General features: G+C 52.7%; 1 protein-coding gene across 3 annotated transcripts; it reads right to left on the minus strand.

The window, feature by feature from the left end:
- Window positions 1-904: 904 nt before the first annotated feature.
- LOC117067647 (galectin-9B) lies at window positions 905-17,001 on the minus strand. Of its 3 annotated transcripts, XM_033184462.1 has the most exons (11): window positions 16,836-16,979; window positions 11,838-11,929; window positions 9,680-9,881; window positions 8,117-8,227; window positions 6,844-6,939; window positions 5,131-5,166; window positions 4,562-4,612; window positions 3,886-3,927; window positions 3,342-3,430; window positions 3,028-3,190; window positions 905-1,629 (listed from the first exon to the last, which is right to left on the minus strand). In XM_033184462.1, the coding sequence occupies exons 1-11, from the start codon at window positions 16,872-16,874 to the stop codon at window positions 1,483-1,485; spliced, it is 1,068 nt and encodes a 355-aa protein (XP_033040353.1). In that variant the 5' UTR covers window positions 16,875-16,979; the 3' UTR covers window positions 905-1,482. The 3 variants fall into 3 exon arrangements, with proteins under 3 accessions (XP_033040353.1, XP_033040354.1, XP_033040355.1); XM_033184463.1 differs by lacking the exon at window positions 6,844-6,939 and having other exon boundaries at window positions 16,836-16,987; XM_033184464.1 differs by lacking the exons at window positions 3,028-3,190; window positions 6,844-6,939 and having other exon boundaries at window positions 1,551-1,629; window positions 16,836-17,001.
- Window positions 17,002-19,777: the final 2,776 nt, after the last annotated feature.

The raw sequence follows: 19,777 nt of genomic DNA on the forward strand, positions 1-19,777 counted from the left end.
GGGTCCTGGCAACATGTGGCTCCCAGCTGGGGTTTGGCCTGTGCCTCCCGGGCTCCCTGGCCCGGGACCCTCCCTCTCCCCTTCTCCTTCTAGCAGCAGCGTCTCAGGTGGCAGGAGAAGGTGCAGTGCCAACTTCAGGCTCCAGACGTGCCCTGCGTGACAGCTGTGCATCTCAGCAACACGGCCAGGAGTCCACTCCGGACCAGGGCTTCCCAGCTTTAATGTGTGTGCCTCGTCTGGAGTCCTGTGAAAACGGAGACTCTCATCTCGCAGGTTGGCGGGGTGCAGGATGCTGCGTTTCTAACAAGCTCCTGGGTGCTGCTGGTGCCACTGCTCTGAGGACTACGCTGGGGCCTGAGGAACTGGATTCTTGCTGGGCTGAGCAGGATGTGTTGGCATCACATGGACGCAGAGCTGGGCTGCCTGGCAGTGGCCCAGTGGCTGACAGAACCCCACACATGGACACAGAACCACTTTTCCCACGCAAGCCTGAACCCCTAATGCCAGGGAGACCCACAGTGGAACACACAGCCAGACAGTGCTTCGGGTTGGCTTCTCCTGACACCCCTTCCCCAAGCCACCTCCTCCCACTGGGACGCCAGGTCTGAGGAGCCAGCTCTGGCCCTCCTGTGGCCCTCACAGGCTCTGCCCCAGCCCCTCTCCCATCTTGGAGGCATGGGGCTGTTTCCTGTTACCACCTTTCCTGTGTCCGAGACTCCTGCCCAAAAGGCTAGAGCCCCAGCCTGCTTTCTCCAACACCCTCTGGGAGGAGGTGTGAGGTCAGGACCCCCTGCCCAAAGGGAGTCCAAGCTCTCCCGTCCCACTCCTCTCAGCAGCTCCCCCACCCGATTCCACAGACTCCAAAATGTCTCCAAATGAATTAAAGGAGCCACGTCAACCCACATGAATGTGCCAACAAGCATTTTCATTTCTTTATTTCAAGGACACTGGGAAAGGAGCCAGTCCCCTGAAGAGAACACTCCGGTCAGTTGGTGGAGGCCAGTGGGATGCCATCAGGCCTGCTTTCCTGGAGGGGGTGAAGGGTTGGTGCAGGGTGCAAGGTGAGAGTGAGGTTAAAGGTCAGAGAGGAGGGGCTGAGGAGGCCACCTCCCACCAGGAGTGGACAGCTGGTGGCTTGGGACTGGGGTGGAGCTGCGTGGGGGATGGGAGGGGACTGAGCATGGGCCTTCATCTTCACTGCCCACTCCTCCCCTCTCCCTGGCTGTGCCCGCCTCCTGGGATGGTAGGATTTGGGCAGCTGGAGCCCCAGGTGCTGCTGCGGCTGAGGAAGGCAATCCCGGTCAGCTGCCTTCTCCGTTCCAGGGTGGCTGTAGCCAGAAGCAGGACCAGACAAGGGCATGGCCTCTGCATTAAAGCCCAGATCCCAGGCAGGATTGGAAAGGCTGGGCCTGGGACGTGGGGAAGATGAGAAGACCCAGACTGCCCCCGACCCCAGCCCCAGCCCCAGGGCCAGGGAGCCGCCTATGTCTGCACATGGGTCAGCTGGATGTCGCCCCCCACTTCCAGTTTGTTGATGGCGGGCAGGTTCCTCAGGCGATGGTAATATTCAAACAGGTGCTGACCATCCACGGCCACCTTGAGGCAGTGCGCGTCACACAAGATCCACACCTGTGCAGAGATCATGCCGTTTGCACTACACTTGGGAAGTCCTCCACTCACACTGCAGCCTCCTGTCTCCCTCCCTCCTTCCCTCCTCAGACGTTAATAAGCCCCTCACCTGCGCTCCATCCCCACTGAGCGACGATGCTTCACTAAACAGGCTGTGCGTGCTCCTTCCCTTGTACTGTTCCCTGGCCTACAATACTGTTCCCACCCCATCAGGGACAGGAGCGCTGGCCTGTGTTGTCTGCATCCCTCGGGCCCAGCACACAGGAGTGCTCCGGGCCTGGGCTCCTGCAGCATCAGCCTCCTAACTTGTCTTTTCCACCCCAATGCCTTCTCCATGAGGCAGTCAGGGTACAAATGTTAAAACCTCCTTCCCTTCGCAATAGCTAACACTCCTATCACACACGCCATGTGCCAGGCACTGTCCTACGCATGCTACAGATACTGTCTCATTCCATTCTTAAAACTCTAGGCGACTCATATGATTATCAACTCCATTTTGTAGATGAGGAAAGTGAAGCACAGAGTAGTTAAGTCACTTGCCTGAGGTCACACAGCTGTCCACAAATCAAAGAATGTTGCTCCCTGGCTTGAAACACTCCTGTGTGGCTTTTCACTGTGTTAATCCAAGCTCCTTTCCATGGCTGCAAAGCCCTACATCAGCCATTTTCAACTCTGATTGCAGAGTATAATCACTTAAGGCATATTTTAAAAATGCGAATGCCCAGCTGACCGCCTCGCTGGCCTGGGCTGGGCCCCAGCACTGATATTTCCTTTGTAAGCTCCCTGGGTGGTTTGAATGTGTAGTCAGGGCGGAGCACGCCCGCCTGCTGTTCCTGGACAGGCCACACCCGCGCCTCTGCACGTTGGCCCTCGCTGCCCCTCCCAGGCTCACTCTATCTCATCGCTCTGTCTTGCTTTGTGCATGGCACTGTCGTTATCTGTGACAATCTCTCCATGCTTTAGTTTCCTTGTTCCTTCGCCACCTAAACTGTAAACTCCCTGGAGGCAGGACCCGGTCTGCCTGCTTCATGACTGCGCCCCCAGCACGCGGGCTGCTTCCTGCACAAAGCGGGCGACAAGAAAATCATTGTTGAATTAATAAGTGAAGAAATGAAAAACACCTCCTTCTTGGATCTGATTTGACACTGGCTGTGTGACCGCAAGCAAGTAACCTGCACTTCTGAGTTTCTTTCCTCATCTGAAAAAGCAGATCCCAACACTTCCTTCATGCAGGAAAATAATGATAATAATAATAATTTCTTGGCCACCTTCTCTTCTTCTGGGTCCTCATCCCGGAGGCATCAGCCCCCATCCTGTTCAAGGCACCCCAGACCTCCTTTACCCCTCCCCCTGTACACCCATAGGAGCCTCTCCAAGTTCCAGACTGCAGTGCTTTACCGAGAAGCTCTGGCCTCGGACGAAGGGCATTTTTCGGGGCAGACTTCGCTCCTCAGACCCCCAAGAGTTGTTGATCTGGGTGTTGCGGACCACAGCGTTCTCATCAAAACGGGGGTTCAGGTGGAAGGCGATGTGGCTCCCAGAGCACAGGTTGATGTGGAACCTGGGGTGGGCGGCCCACCTGAACCTTTGTCCTCTGAGTTCTGAGCCCCATTTCCTCCCCGTCATCTGCAGCCTGCCCAAAGCCAGGGGAATGGCTGGAATGACCTTGAAGGGCTCTCTCTTCCCAGAGGTCACTGGAGCCCTTGGCTTACCTCTGAGCACTGGGCAGGACAGTGCCCGACAGGATGATGGACTTGGATGGATACAGCCCTCCCGGAATAGTGGTGACAAAAGGCATTGGCTGTGGGAAGGAGGGGGACAGAGGAGCCAGTGACAGCCAGGGCAGCCACCACACGGAAGGAGAAGACTGTACCAGTTCCCATGAATCTGGGCTGTCAGCTGAGAAGAAGCTCGTGATATCTTTACTTGGTTCCGTAAAAGCCAAAGGAAAACTTTCCAGTACTCCTCAAATTCATGGGCTTAGATTAGCGTCATGAAAGGAACTTTGGCCAAACACAACAAGACTCGTGGGGTGAAAAGGGAGGGCCATGCAATGTGCTCACATTGACATGACAGTTTTAAGGTTGAAAGCTCCTCTCCACATTCTTCTAATTCACTGGGATGCTTTGAAGCCCTTCAGCTTACCGAAGGACCGCTTTTCATTTTTCAAGGCCAGTGGATACCCCCGCAGCAGCTCTTCACCCCCAGCCTGCCCACCACAAACAGAACCTCTGCCCTCCCTGAGAAACCACTTACATAGGCAGAGTGGGGGTACATCACAGGTGGGAGGGCGGGAGTCTGTTGAAAAGAAACCAGGAAATTCAGTGGGAGAGCGCATGTGTGCACGAGCACTCACCCACGCGCACCCACGCATTCTAGAGGGGGCTCCACTGTGAGGCTGACCTCGTGAGGCTTTGGCCCTTGGACTCTCCCGTCCACCTCCCTTTTCATGTTAGCCTTCCTGGAACTTCCTGCCGTGTTCCCGGACCCCACCACGGTCACCTGCCCCTCAACCCCTCCACAGGCAGCCCCACTAATTCTAAGCCTCCCGCCTGATTTGCACCAGTAGGAGAACAGCTTAAGCCTTTGCTCAGTAGTGACACCCGGGGGACGCAGGATGCAGGGCCAGGAACCTCACATCCGGGTGCTGGGGCCACTGCACTCTCCACTTGGTGACAGGTGGACCAGTTTCCCTCCCAGTCTCTAGGGAACCTGCCTCTTCCACCACTGGATAAATCCTGCTTCTTGCAGAATCTCTGCTGTCCCAAGGGCGGCTTTAGCCACATGTCACCTGAGCCAAGGACTCAGCCCCTAGTGTCCCCATCCTCCTTGCTGAACCGCTTTCTTCCCAACTCTAGGGCTCTAGGGAGTTTAGTTCTTGGTGAAGGAGGACACTGTGCAGCTGTGAACTGGCCAGAACTTGTAGACTTACAGAGAACATCTGTCCATGGGTGCTCTGCACCGTGTGGATGACTGTCTGGATCTGGAAGAAAGAAACCAGGTCTCACCCAGGCTCTCCCGCGTGAAGACCACCAGCTCCCACCAGAGGGCGCCACAAGGCAGGCACCTCCAGGGGGTGTCATCAGCCCAGTGGCCCCACAGACCCCACAGAGGGTGAGTGCAGGTGTTTCTTCTCTCAAGGGGATGAGGGAGGGCAAAGGTTAGAACCCTGGAGAAGACAGATGGGAACGCTGGTGGCTCTGGCCCATCTTTCCTCTCAGGGAAACGTCTCTCAGCCTAGCCTCCCTTTGCAGGTGGGAGAAGGGAATGCGGGACACGGTCTTCCGTGGCTGCCCACGGGGTGGCAGCTCAGGTTGCTTCATCACGGCCAGCCAACCACATCCAACCCCCTACCTCGCCAGGCTGGGCAGACGGTCAAGGGCCTGGCCTCTGCCTTCCCCACTCCCAATGGGAGAGGCCCAATGCCTGGCCCTGCCTCCTCCATGAGCCCAGAAGAAGAGCCAAAATCAAGAGGATCCAAAAAGAAAACAAGAGACTTACAATGGGAGCCGGGTTGGCAGGCCACACGCCGGGAGGCTGGAGGGGTGAGGAGAGTCAGAATGGTGGTTATCACAGGCACCACAGAACGGGAAGAGACGATGGCAGAACTCCAGGGAGGCTCTTGTGCTCAGAAATGCCTCCCCAGACACACCCGCCTCCCTCTTGCTCCCAAGCAAGCCTTCCTGAGCCTGTGGCACCCAGATTTTTACCCCCAGGTGCCCAAGGCTTTGAGGTTGGGAGGTAGAGTATCCCCATTTGTTCCTCTCAAGAGAGAGAAGACTGGGTTTGATAGAGACCTCACTGCTTTCTGTAGCTCCCACAGCCAAGAGCATTACTTCCAGTGCCATATTTCACCCGAAAGGTGAGAAGTGGTATTTGTTGAAGGCCTACTGTGGGTCGATTCCTGGGCTTCAGTGCTTTCCAATGAGGGAAGCAGCCTCAGCTCCTGTGTCCCTCATGAGACAATGAGGCTCAGAAAGATTAAGCAACTTGCCCAAGCTCGCCCAGGTGGAAGGGATCAAATCCAAAACAGCAGCCAGTTCTGTCTGACTGTACCCAGCACACTTTCTATCCTCCTCCCCAGTTCCAGGACCAGGGCCAAAGTTGGGCTGACCTGCGAAAGTTCCCTGGGGCTCAACCAGTCCTGAAGTCAGTGTGGCAGGAGGCAGGTGCCCTGTCTGTACTGTGATGGGCCATAGGAAGACTGTGGAGACAAAGCACCCCTCCTCCCAGTCCCCACTGCTTGAGTGGCCAGAGGAAGGGCTGCTCGCCTCCTTATCCTGGATCCTGCCCCACCCAGTAGACTGTTCTTGCCCTGGCTGGTATCCCATTCTCCCTGGCTGTGAGAACCACATTCCACATTCATTCATTCTCTGAGCCCCTACTGAGTGCCAGGCACTGTGCAAATGAATAAGCCATGGTCCTAGCCCTCTGGGGCCTCATGGGCATAGGGAGATGGGGTAGAGTGACAGGGACAGACACGCAAACACAGTTACAATGGGGTGCTGTGAACTGGCATGGCACAGATATGTACAGACTCCATGGGGACATGGCAGGAGCGTCCAACAATATTCTGGACAGGCAGGACTCCCTGAGGAGAGACACTTAGGCAGAGCATGGAAGGGCAATTAGGCGTGTGCTGGGGGCAGGCTGGCAGAGGGTGCTTCCGGGACCAGGGACAGCATGTGCAAAAACATGGTGGCCCGAGGGCCTCGTGTGAGCCGTGGAGGCTGTGTGAGCTTCGTGGGTTGGGGGTGAGGCAGGGAGGTTGACTGGAGCCAGACTCAGGAAGAATCTGTATGCCCTGCTGGGGAATTTGGGCTTTATTTGAAGGGCTTGGGGCTTTTAAGATTTTTAAGCAGGAAGAGGATGTGATCAGATTTGCTTATAAGAAGGTCAGTGTGGCAGTGGTTGGGTGTGGGGGGTGGGGAACTGTCGTCATGGTGAGGAATCCCAGAGGCCTGGGCCACGTTGGTGACTTTGGGAGGGAGATACATTGGTGCCTTGGAGAGACATAAAGAAGGGGGAGTGAAGAATCCAGGGTGACTCCCAGGTCCCCAGCTCTGGGTGCCCAGCGGACAGAAACAGGGAACTCTTGAGTGGGCAAGATGGTGCCTGTAGGCCCTGATGACCTGCTGGCTGGGGCCAGCCTCTCAGACCCTGGGTCCTTCCTGCTGTCTGCTCAGCCACCCAGGGCCTCTGTGTTGAACTCACTTTTTGTCTGCGCCCCCTGGGCCTGGGTGGGAAACAGACAGGCTGGGAGAAAGGCACCTTGGAGAAGGCAGGCTGAACAGGGACTGTGCGGGCGTTCTGTTAAAACAAAAGGCACCGGCCGGTGAGGAAAAGCATTAATAGAGCCAAGGAGAAGCTGAAAGGCAGAGGCAGGGGCAAGAGGGAGAGACCAGGCAGGCAGGGGGATGCGGCAAGGTGGTTAGGGCCATGCCAAGGCGGGAGGGGAAAGGGCCAGGCTCCGGTGAGCAGCGCAGAGGGGCAGTCTCCCTCCAGCTCTTCCGTTCCACCCGCAGGGGAGAGAGTCAGGGAAGGAGGGAATGAGAGATGAGGACCAAAGGGTGAGGAGCCCAGATTTGCTGAGGGCCTACTGCACATTTTGCTCATCCCAGGGAGCTCCCTCGAATGCTGAAAGGGTAGCAGCAGCTCCCATCCAGCTGCTGGTGCCCTGCGGGAATGTGGGCCCCACATACCCTCATCTTCCCATTTTTCATGTGGTATTGGTATCTCCTGATCTTCTTTAGTTTTATTTATTTTCTTTTGTTATTCAAACAAGAAGTTTTTAGAGATGGGGTCTTGCTGTGTTGCCCAGGCACAACTCAAATTCCTGGGCTCAAGTGATTCTCCCGCCTCAGCCTCTTGAGTAGCCAGGATTGCAGACCTCCACCACCGTACCTGGCTCTCCTGACCTTTCAGATGTTGGCAACACATTCAAAGTTTTTTAAAACACAGAGGTCAAACCTACCCTGGTGTGTGCCCAGGGGGCCACTGTGTGACCTCTGATATCTGTCTCCTCACTGAACCACACAACCACCCATGGGGGGCAGGCAGTGGCCCTGCTCATTCTACAGATGAGGAAACCGAGGCTGAGAGAGGCAAAGTCGCTTGTCTGAGATCCCACAGAGGATGAATGGCAGAGCTGGGAATCTGAACTGGATTCAGCTTGGTTCCTGAGCCTGGGCTCTTTCTAGAACAATATGGCCTCCTAACCAGGGTGGGAATCAAGGAGTGAGGAGAAAGGGGCAGCCGAGGAGTCTGGGAGACCAAGGCAGATGTTCTGGACAGAGACAGTGACACAGAAGGAGGGCAGAGTGACAGAGGAGAAGGGGCGGGCAGGCACTGGGACAGGGAAGCAGAGATTGTCTCCAGAGTCACCTGGGTAGGAGATTGGCTTGGGTCCACCCAGCAGGGCCTAGGCACAGCTACGCTGGGCCCTGCATCCCAGCCCCGGGGACCGGTGCCAGGTGGACAGTCTGACCTGGAAGCTGATGTAGGACAGCTGCACAGAGCCATCGACGGAGATGGTGTCCACACCGTGGAAGGGCACGCGGTGGAAGTACTGCACGAAGAGGCTCCCGTTCACCATCACCTGCCAGAGGAGAGCACGTGTTCCGGGGGAGGCGCCCCAGGCCGGGATGGGGACCTCCCCCTGCGCTCCTGGACCCTCCTTCTAGAAAATGAAGACCTGAGTCTGGGCCTCACTGTGGGGCCAGTTACAGGAACGTGTGTGACCCTAAGGGCATCAACCCGAGTCTCTACTGGGCTCCAGTGGTTGGGCTTTTCATTCTTCTGGTTGTTTACTGCAGTAGGTTTGTCTTTCCAGTCTTAGCTCACCTGGGGCTTCATTTATTTATTATTTATTTTCCTTCAACTTTTTTTTTTTTTTGAGACAGAATGTCACTCTGTCACTCAGGCTGGAGTGCAGTGGTTCAAGCAATTCTCCTGCCTCAGCCTCCCAAGTAGCTGGGATTACAGGTGCCCACCATCATGCCCAGCTAATTTTTGTATTTTTAGTAGAGACAGGGTTTCACCATGTTGGCCAGGCTGGTCTTGAACTCCTGACCTCAAGTGATCCATCCTCCTCAGGCTCCCAAAGTGCTTGGATTATAGGGGTGAGCTGCTGTGCCCAGCCCCTTCAACTTTTATTTTAAGTTCCAGGGCAGAAGTACAGGATGTGCGGGTTTGTTAACTAGGTAAACGGGTGCCATGGTGGTTTGCTGCACAGATCAACCCATCACCTTGGTATCAAGCCCAGCATCCATTAGCTAATCTTCCTGATGCTCTCCTTCCCTGACCAGGCCCCAGTGTGTGCTGTTTCCCCCCTTGTATTCATGTGTTCTCATCGTTCAGCTCCTACTTATAAATGAGAACATGCGGTGTTTGGTTTTCTGCTCCTACAATGGCTTCCAGCTCCATCCATGTTCCTGCAAGGGACATGATCTCATTCTTTTTTATGACCGCAGGGGTATTATTTATATATGCATAAAATACTCATGGGGAACAGAGGAGAGGTGACCTCAGGTTGCATACTGAGTGGATGGGAACATCCTTATCTCAGATAAGCATACTCAGACTGACTTACCCACGGGCTTCTCAAGCCCAGAGACCTACTCTCCTTCAAAGGTAATTTGCAATGTGCTTACAGAACTATACCCTTAATAGACCCTGGATAAAGGCTGGAACAATGTCGCTGAAAAATAAATATTACCAGCGACCTGGAGAGGAGGAATGGTGACAGCAGAGGAATGGAATGAGCTTGGAATTCAAAGACACACAACACCAAACAGCAACGTGGTGACTCCTCTAGTTCTTATTTTCAGAGTAAAAGAAGCAGCAGGCGCACCTGTAGATCCAGGTGAAGGTGCGGAAGGAGACTACGCAGCCATGGGTAACACCTTACAAGGAAATGGTCGTGTTATCTGTAGAGTGACATTCACTCTGGCTGAATGTCAATTAAAGTGATTACTTAAAGGCCATTCACATTCACCTGATAGGGCTGGGAGTCCTGTGGGTGAGAGGTGAGGAGGGGATTCTTGCTCACCTTGAAATCCGAGCTCTGCACCAGGAAACAGAGGTCAAAGGGCATCCCCTTCTGGAGGGGCATGTGCATCTTCCTCTCCTCGGGCCCCCATCTTCTTTTCTGCCTCGTGTTGCACACCACGTACCCTCCGTCTTCAAACCGAGGGTTGAAGTGGAAAGCAATGTCGTCTCCACTGAAGCCGGTCTGAAAGTCCACAGCAAACCTAGGCCCAGGGAAAGCAAACAGTCTTCTGTGGCATGGCCGAGGAGGGCCTTGGCGCCTCTGGCCTGCGTTTGTCTGGGATCTTGCATAGAACCTGCGTGGCAGAGACTGCTTGGTTGGCATCCTTTTTGTTTCTCTAATTTGGATCCAATGTGTTTTTGTGCAGTTATTGCATTTTGCCTTTACAGCATGACTTTCTAAAAATAAGTAGAAAATGGCTAAGGAAAAGCGCTGGCATGAGCAAACAAGAAGCATAGGTCTTGGAAAGTGATTACCGATTGGTACCAAAGATGGAAGTTGTTAAGCACACCTAGAAGACAGAGCCTTCCGTGCCAGTGGACACTTGTTGGAGGCCAGCACTTGCCTGACTAAGTGGGAAAGAAGAGAACAAATGTAAAGAGCATGTGAAATTGGGGCCAGGCACAGTGGCTCACGCTTGTAATCACCACACTTTGGGAGGCTGAGGCAGGCAGATCACTTGAGCCCAGGAGTGGAAGACCAGCCTGAGCAACACAGCGAAATCTCATCTCTACTTAAAAAATATGTATATAATATATATATTTTTAAAGTATTAAATATATATATTATATATATTTAATTAGCTAGGCATCATGATACATGCCTATAGTCCCAGCTGCTTGGGGGGCTGAGATGCGAGGATCTCTTGAGCCCAGAAATTCGAGGCTGCAGTGAGCTATGATCGTACCACTGCACTCCAGCCTGGGTGAAAGAAAAGAGTCTCTGTTTCAAAAGAAAACAATTAAATAATTAAATGAATAAATGGAGAAGATTGCATTAGAAATATCTCTGCATGTATTTTTCCTCTGGGGTCCTTCAGCTTCATCCCTGTAGTCCTTTGGAAATTCCTGCCCCAAGGAAGGGAGAGGCAGAAATCTCTTGAGAGGAGAGCGCCCTCTGAGGTAGGATCTGTCTCTATTCCACAGGATGGGAGTGGGAAGCCCTGAGGGACAGGGAGAGACGAAGGGGTGGAAGATCAGAGGCCTGGTCCTGCTTCCCCTGGTTGCAGGGTTCAGGGGGATCGGGGCCTCCCTGCCCGTGGCATCTCCTGGGGGCACTGCAGGCTCTCAGAGAAGTCCCACAGCAGGATGGCAATGGCAGAGGAGGTCACCAAGAATCTAGGTGGCCGAGCTGAGGTTGAGCTGGGATCTGCGAGGCCCAGAAGGTCTTAAGGAGAGGTCCCCTGGGACTGAGGCAGAGAGGCTTCCGAGAGAGAGCCATGAGACCAGAGGCTCTTCTGTGGGCCCCACAGACTTCAGCAGGCAGCCACCCGTGGTCTTCCACCAAGACAGGAGAGAGCTGCACACTCCTGTGCCCCCTGGTCAGGGTTCCTCAGCAGGGGTCAGCCAGGCCTGCTTGAGAGTCTAGAGCCCTCCCAGCCCCTGAGAAGCCATGTGAGCTCCTCTGTGTTCCCAGTCAGCCCATCTTGGGAGGGAGGAGGGAGTGGGAAACTGCCCTGATACAATGTTAGTATTTTGAATTGACTTAGTAGTTTCCAGAAAAGGCCTTGAAATCAAAAGAGACCAAATTACTTTGAATGTCAATTTTCAATATTTTCACGTTAGCAGAAGGAGAGCTTCAGAGTGGATGAGAGCAGTGATGGGAAATGGAGGAAGTTTGATTTTTGTAACTCTTAGTCACAGTGTGCAAGGTTCAACCCAGAACATAACCCTCCAACTCTGACCATCCCACTCCCTCCTTAGACCGCCAGCTCCCAGGGCCCCATTCATCCCGGAGTCCAGGTTAATGGCGCCCCTGGCTGCAGGTTGTGCCTGCGGAGTGGTGCCCAGCAGCATGGGTTAGGGACGCATTGGGCCTCCCCTGAGCCAGGCACGTGAGCTTGGATGTTGTTGCCTGAACTAACCCAGGCTCCCAGGCACAGTGGTTTACTAAGGGACGAGGCTGGAGTGAAACGTTTCCATCCATTACACACACACACCTGCTTCCACTGGAGCTGAGAACAGTCCCATTGACAGTGATCTGAAGTCCGTCCTGGAGACCTCCTTGGATAGTTCCAGAAAAGGGGACAGCCTGCAGGGAGAAGGTGTGGGGCCGTCAGTGAGGTGGCCGGCCTCCCGTTTTCTCCCCTCCAGCGCTAGTCAGTGGCCGGCCTCGGTGTGACAGCGCCATGCAAGGGGATGGGGTGCGGCTATGACCAGTATAGACGGAGTCTCAGCCGCAGGGGTTTTAGGGTCCTGTGTGGAGGCAGACACAAATCCAATTAGTTACTCAGACAGTCTAAGCTTGTGATAAGGAGAAGCCTGGCCCTGAGGGGACACGACAGGGAGCTGAGCTTGTGTGAGAGTCTGAGAGGCAGTGGAGGCTGCATCAGGAACGCACCAGGCTGAAGGCCTTCCTTCCAGGCAGGGAAGTAGCAGGCAGACGCCCTGGGCTGGTAAGGAACTAGGTAGTAATGGGGGCTGCTGGACCTCATGCCAAGCTCCCAGCAAAGTGCCCAGGGCCCTGGCTGGAGACTCAGAAGGCTCAAGGGAGCAAAGGGACCCATCAAGGGTCTGCAGGTTCCACCAAGAGGGTCACCTGAGAGGGACAAGAGGAAGGCATGTCCCTCTCCCCACCACCACCATATAACAATGGCCACCGTGACCTTTGCCCTCCTGGCCACCTTCAGCAGAGCCTCTTCCCAGATGCCCTCTGTAGCCGTGGGGCAGCCCCCTCCTCTGCTTCTGCCCCCAGGCTCCCCATTCCTTCCCTCAGGCCCTCAGCAGCCCCAAGCCCTAGTGTAGTTTGCCCACCCATCCCAGGCCCCACGGGCTACCACTTTGTCAAATTCTCTGTCCCGGGCTCTTTAAAGGAGCGATGGGCCGTGGTGAGGATGCATTGCTTCAGAGTCAGGTCTGAATCCTAGCTCTGCTGCTCATGACCTGAGTGGCCTTGGGAAGCCTACTTCACCTCTCTTTGCCTCAGTTTCCTCATCTGTAAAATAGGAAGGTGTTTCTCCTACTGCATATGACTGATGATTTCGTGAGAGAAAGCCTGTGGTAGAAGAGACTGGCACATAGGAGATGCTTCTCCACTGTCACCCACCTCCCACCTTGTTCTCTCTGAGCAAAATTCACAAACTGGTACTTCCAGTTTTCAAAGTTTATTCCGAAATGCCTCATATCCACTGTGGTTCTACAACTCGCATTAAAGCACAGTTCTATCTCCTAGCTAATTTTCACATTCTGCAAGTTTTTAATGTCTTCTCTAATATCTCCTTTAGGTCAATTTCCAACACAAATTAAATGCCTAAAGGAGCCAGGCAGGTGACGTGTTATGAGTCACACGGCCAGGTAAGGAGTGGTGGGGACTGTGGCAAAGTAGACGTCACACCCCTCGCCTGAAAAGTCAACATCTACTCAGCACTAACCAGTGATTACCATCTGGGCCCAGGATTGGTGGAGCTTCCAAAGTTTTAAGAGAAGACAGAAACCCGGATTTGTTTTTTTTTTTTTGGTAAAACTTTCTAATTTCTTGGGGGAAAATTTTTGTCAAAAAGGATTATGTAAAAGTTCCTGGCTGGGCACAGTGGCTCACATCCACAATCCCGAGGCAAAACAATCATTTGAGCCCAGGAGTTTGAGGCCAGCCTGGGCAACATAGTGGGACCCCCATCTCTACAAAAAATTAAAAAATTAGCCAGATGTGGTGGTGAACACCTTTAACCACAGTTACTTGGGAGGCTGAGGCAGGAGAATTGCTTGAGCCTGGGAGGTCGAGGCTGCAGTGAACCATGATTGCACCACTGCACTCCAGCCTGGGCAACAAAGGGAGACCCTGTCTCAAATGAAACCCCCAAAATTCCCATATTATAGAGATACACAGTGAAATATTTGCAGTGGAATGGTATCTCTGGATTCGCTTCCACATATCTAAGGGTGGGAAGGGAAGCAAGCGAGGGAGGGTATAGGATGAAGCAAGATAGGCCTGAGTTGATCGTTGTTGGAACAGAGTGACGGGTGTGTGTTGTTGATGGTACAATTCTCTCTGCATGTTTGAATTTCCTATAATAACAAGTTAAACGCTGTGCAGGCGAAACAGAAAACACCTGCCAGCCAAATTCAGCCTACTGGCCACTGCTTTCTGGTCTGCATTGTTGAGTTGTGTGACCACACAGAACCCTGGGAAACCCGTCCTAGCTCAGTGTACACACCTGGCACTGTGAAAGCCCCAGGAAATCTGGGATCTGATTCAGATAGACTCTGCTCCCCATGGATTTGAGGGTGGTGTCTTTCGTTGCCCCTCAGGTCAGGTCTGAACTCTGCCATTAAATACTTTAGTGACCTCAAGGAAATCACAGCTTCTCTGTGTCTCTGACTTCTCTTTCTTGTTCCTGTCTACACCAGCGGTGTGGGGGTAGGAGGGTCAGCCTGATTCAGTTATGGACCAGCATGGCCTAGGATCGGGAAGCTTGTTGTCCCTGAAACACATCTGTGGAACATTTTCCCCCTTGCCTGTTTGTGGAGGCCTCTGATTCTCTCCAGAGCCTTTCACACTATCATGAGATACAATGCTGAAAATACACACCCTCCTGGGAAGCATGCGGCTTCCGTTCAAGCGTATTCACACCACAGGGTCTAGAATTGAAGGCAGAGTGTGATGGACACGGGCTCGCAAGTACACACAAGGCTGAACTAAGGAAGCCAGGAGGCAGAAAGAGCAAGTACAGATCATGGGGGTGGCACAGGGCAGGCTAATCTCCAAGGCAACAAGTTCCCCAAAAAAGTTCTGTGAGGTTTCAAAATGTCTTCAATGGCACCCCCAAATTCTGAAAAACAAGACTTTTATTTCATTTTATTTTATTTTGAGATGGTTCTCACTCTGTTGCCCAGGCTGGAGTGCGGTGAGGGGTGTGATCGTGGTTCACTGCAGCCTCTGCCTCCTGTGCTCAAGTGATCCTCCCACCTCAGCCACCCAAATACCTGAGACCAAATAAGTACATGCCACCATGCCATGCCCCACTAATTTTCAAATTTTTGTGAAAAGAGTGGATCTCGATATGTTGCCAGGGCTGGTCTTGAACACCTGGGCTCAAGTGAACCTTCTGTCTTGGCCTCCCAAAGGGCCAGGATTTTCAGGCATGAACCACCATGCCTGGCCTGAAAAATGAGATTTTAAATTGAATATTATCCTACAAACAAGGTTATTCATTGCAGCATTATAACACAAAGGATTATAAAGCAAAGCACTGGAAAGAGCCTAAAAGCCTTCCAACAGGAAAAAGGTGAAATAAATTAGGGTATTTCCATATAATATAACAAGTTCTGTGTAGCCTTCAAAAGAAAAGAAAAAGAGGACAGAAAGGAAAAAGAAAAAGAGGAAAACTCTGAGCACCGATGTGGAATGATGCCATTTGTATAAAAAGTGGGTGGGGGAAGGCTATGGACTTGGATTTATTTATTTATAGATAAAATATCTCTGGAAGAATTTACAAGAAACTTGTAACACTGGGTATCAGTGGGCCACCCCCCAGAAACATCCTGATTCGAATCCCCGGAAACTGTGAATATGTTGTAGAAGGACCTTTGCAGATGTGATTACATTAATAATTTTGGCATGGGGAGATTGCCCTGATTTTACAGGTGGTCCCAATGTAATCACAAAGGTCCTATAAAAAGGAGCAGGAGGATCGAAGTCAGAGAGGAGATGTGACAACAGAAGCAAGAAGCTGGTTTTGGGTTTTTTTTTGTTTGTTTTGTGGTTTTTTTTTTTTTTTTTTGAGTCAGGATCTCATTCTGTTATGCAGGCTGGAGTGCAGTGGCATGGTCTCAGCTCACTGCAGCCTCCACTTCCCCAGGCTCACATGATCCTCCCACCTCAGCCTCCCAGGTAGCTGGGACTACGTAGGCAGCCTCATTCTGGACTCAGTGTCACTAGAGGGCACCGAAGCCCGACCCTCGCCTCTGCTGAGGTGGGCCCTGGCAGCTTCCCTGCCCTCAGCACCCTGCCTCTGTCCACCCTCCCCATTCTGCCTCCCCACCCAGGAAAGGCCCATCAGCCCACCTCTCCAGCCCCTTGGGAAGCTCTTTGCCAAGGCGGGGTGAGATCCTATGACAGGACCCGGCCGAGGACAGTGACCCCTGAAGGCTCCTGAGCTCCTGGGGCTTCCACTCCCATCTGGGGGCATTTGGCAACTGGCCTTCGCCTCCCTGAGCCTTGGATTTTTCATGATTGAAGGGGACTCATAAGCCTCACAGAGTTTCAGCAAGGCACCTGCAGCCCTCTGACCCCACACTGCAGGGACAGTCCTCGCCCCCTCTCACCTCTGAGACTGCCCCTCTGCAGATGCCCTCACATGCCCATGCCTGGTTAACTCTGCCTCACCCTTCAGAGCACAGACACCTCCTCAGGAGGCCTTCCCTGCTGCCCCCAGACTCCCAATAACACGAAACACTCCCAAAGCTCTGACAGTGTTCCAGGTACCGTTCAAACACACTAGATACACTACCTCCTTAATCCATAGCCCAACCCTGGGAGTGGGGGGCTCAAGTATTATTCCCACTTTACAGATATGGAAACTGAGGCCCAGAGACCACCAGCCAGTATATAACTGGACCCAGGGAGGCCATCTTCGCAGTAAGCACCCTTAACTACCATGCCCGTTAGTGTCCTTACTGTCCCAGAAGCGTGCTTGCTTCCCCTTTACATGAACCGTCCCGCTCTACACCTCTCCCCCTGAGCACACAGGACAGGGCGGGACAGCTCAGTCAACACTGTCAACCCCATGACTCGTGGGGATGAGCATCCCTCCAGGCATGAGCGAGCTCAGCGTGGCACAGGTGTGCCAGGATGACCTCCACTGACATTTCTGCCGTGCTTGTGTTCTCTTTGGCATGCCCCACCCCTATCTCCTGCCACCCAGGAGTTGCTTCCTCAGAGCCCCAGGGCTGTGTCCCCCTGGCTGAGGCAGCCCTGTGCCCATGGCCCTGGAACTCACTGGGCTCAGGTAGGGACCCTGGGAAGCGCTGAAGGCCATCTCTCCACCGCCTCTGTGGCCACCGCTGCCTTTCACACCTGCCAGGAAGTCCTTTGTAGAGGGAATGACTTGACACAGAAATAGAAACCAAAGCAACTTGGCTGTTATTCAACAGGGAGGAGCCAGCAGCAAGAGGAAGTGGGTCCAGAGAGAGCGAGGTAGGGTGCTGGGTGAACTGCAGTGACGCTCACAGAGGGAAGTGGGCACTCCCAGTCCCAGTGACCTTTCCCTCCTCCCTCTCCTGTGCTCAACCCAAGCCTGAAGCATATTTGGTTCACAGAGGTCTACAATGCTTGACCACACTGACATGACAGCGAGTTGCCAGATGACACTGCCCAGAAGTATGTGGCTGTGTGTCCTAAGCACGCTTGGCCACGGAGTCCAGAAAATACTGGGGCTGGGCGTTGCCTGTGCACAGGGTGCTGGTGGGGAAGGGCAGCTTCAACCCATTTTACATATAGAGAAGCTGAGGCTCAGAGTCTAAAGGGCATGCCCCAGGTCGCACAGCTAATTCGTGGTAGCCTGAGCTATATGAAGATTCTCAGACTCTTCAAAAAGTGTTTCTCCTCTTTAAATTTATATTATTCATGTAAAAACATAATGATGTAGAGGGGAATATTCTGCAAGAAAAACACCATAATAAAGATTTTTATTCTAGAGTATGGGGTGCCCAGGAGCTTCTGATCCTCCCTCTCAGTGAATCTCGCTTTCTTCTCCTTCTCTTCTCTATCTTTATTTTCTGCGCTTTAGGATGGGGAGAGAAGTCTTGGACATAATAGAACATTTCAAGTGACATGGGGCTGGAAAGGAACATATGGCATGAACTGCCTTTAATTGGCTTCAGCATCTAGTTAGGGGAAATAATTGGCCGAAGCAGAGAATAACAGGATAGGCTGCAGAGGGGGGAGGGAGCCATGAAATAAACTTACCTGAAGTTGACCAGGTCCCAGTGATGTGCTGGCGAGGAGGCCCAGAACTCAAGCTGGGGCTGGGCAGGTAAGGGCTGTACAGGCTCAAGGGGATGGCAGGTGCCCCAGGGCCATAAGTGAGTCTGCACCTCTCTTCCTTCCTGTGCTCTGCCTAGATGCACTAGAATTTGCAGACTAATTCCTTTGAGATGCTCCCATAGACTGAGGCCATGTGTGTCATCTGCACTCTCCATCTCCATTATGTTCTGGATTAAATAGAATTTGACCAATTTAAGGAGTAGACAATACGAGGGAGCAGAAAGGAGAGAAAGGGAGGGAGATTCTTTGCAATCCTCTCAGACACCATGGACACCAGGAACAATTTCATCATGCCACATCATTTGTAGGCAATCACCAATTGCTTGGGATATGGAACAACTGGAACTGTCATTCACAGCAGACTGGAGTGTAAAATAATCCAACTTAGAAAACCAGGCTGGGCATGGTGGTTCATGCCTGTAATCCCAGCACTTTGGGAGGCTGAAGTGGGAGGATCACTTGAGTCCAGGAGGTTGATACCAGCCTGGTCAAGATAGGAAGACCCTGTCTATACATATAATTTAAAACACAAATTAGCCAGGTGTGGTGGTGCTCACCTGTAGTCCCAGCTATGTGGGAGGCTGAGGTGGGAGGCTCACTTGAGCCCAGGAGGTCAAGGCTGCAGTGAACCCTCATCACGCCACTGCACTCCAGCTTAGGTAAGACAGCAAGACTCTGTCTCAAAAAATAAAAAAATAAAAAGAAAGAAAAACTGCTTGGTGAGTTGTAATACAGTCAAATATCTACTTCTAGGTTCTGGCTTTTCTACTTCTAAAAAACTACCCAAGAGAAAGGAAAACACATTTGTCTGTTTTTAAAAGCTTTACTCATCGTAGCCCCAGGCTGGAAACAATGCAAATTGTTCACCAAAAGAGAAGGGAGAAATGAATTGTGGTTTTCACACAACAGAGTAGCCCTCAGTAATAAAAAGGAGCTGGGCCACAAGAAACAGCAATGGGCCTGGCAACTGAGCAGAAGAAACCAGATCCAAACAGACACATGCTGTGAAAATTCCATTCGATTCAAGTTGAACAACAGGCCACAATGGCGTCACCCTTGGGGGTCTCTGACTGGGAGGGTCACAGAGGAGTCTTTGAGAGGCTGGAAATGTTCTGGATCTGGTTCTGGGTGGTGGTCGCACAGGTATTTACATCCGTTAACAACAGGCTGAGGCTGGTGCAGTGACACCTGTAATTCAGCACATTGGGAGGCTGAGGCAGGAGGATTGCTTGAGCCCAGGAGTTTGAGACCAGCCTGGATTATTTTAGACTCAAGTCCGCTATGAATGACAGTTCCAGTTGTTCCATATCCCAACACCTTCTCTCTACTAAAAATAAAAAAAAATAGTGAGGCATGGTGCTGCACGTAGTCCCAGCTACAGGGAGGCTGAGGCAGGAGGATTGCTTAAGCCTGGGAGGTTGAGGCCACAGTGAGCTATGATGGCGCCACTGCACTGCAGGTTGAGTGACGAGCAAGATCCTGTCTCAAAACAAAACAAAACAAAACAAAACTCACACAGAATACCAGGATCTACATTTTACTCTACCTAGACAATATCTCCATAAAATACTGCTAAAAGAAAAACTCTCCCAGAGCCCAAGGAGACACAGGCCCAGCTCAGAGTTCCAGCAAATCAGCACCTTAGCATCAGCTTGAGCCTGGGAGGTGAGTCACAGGTAAGCAGCCCACTAGTGAGTCCAGCCCATAAAGGAGGGCCCTGTGCTCCACGCCCTGTCTGGAGGGGCCCCAGTCATACCCAAAGGCTGACGTGTTTTTAGACTAATCGACACAGTAGGGAGGCACTTCGAGGCACAGTGCCGGCACCCTTCACTCACCACAGTCCATTCCCAGTGGTTAGCTCTGGTCTTCATGAGACTAGAAGCAGCCCTCGAGAAT

This window comes from Trachypithecus francoisi, unplaced genomic scaffold (genome assembly GCF_009764315.1).
Source record: "Trachypithecus francoisi isolate TF-2019V2 unplaced genomic scaffold, Tfra_2.0 Lachesis_group20, whole genome shotgun sequence".
NCBI classification, from domain to species: Eukaryota; Metazoa; Chordata; class Mammalia; order Primates; family Cercopithecidae; genus Trachypithecus; species Trachypithecus francoisi.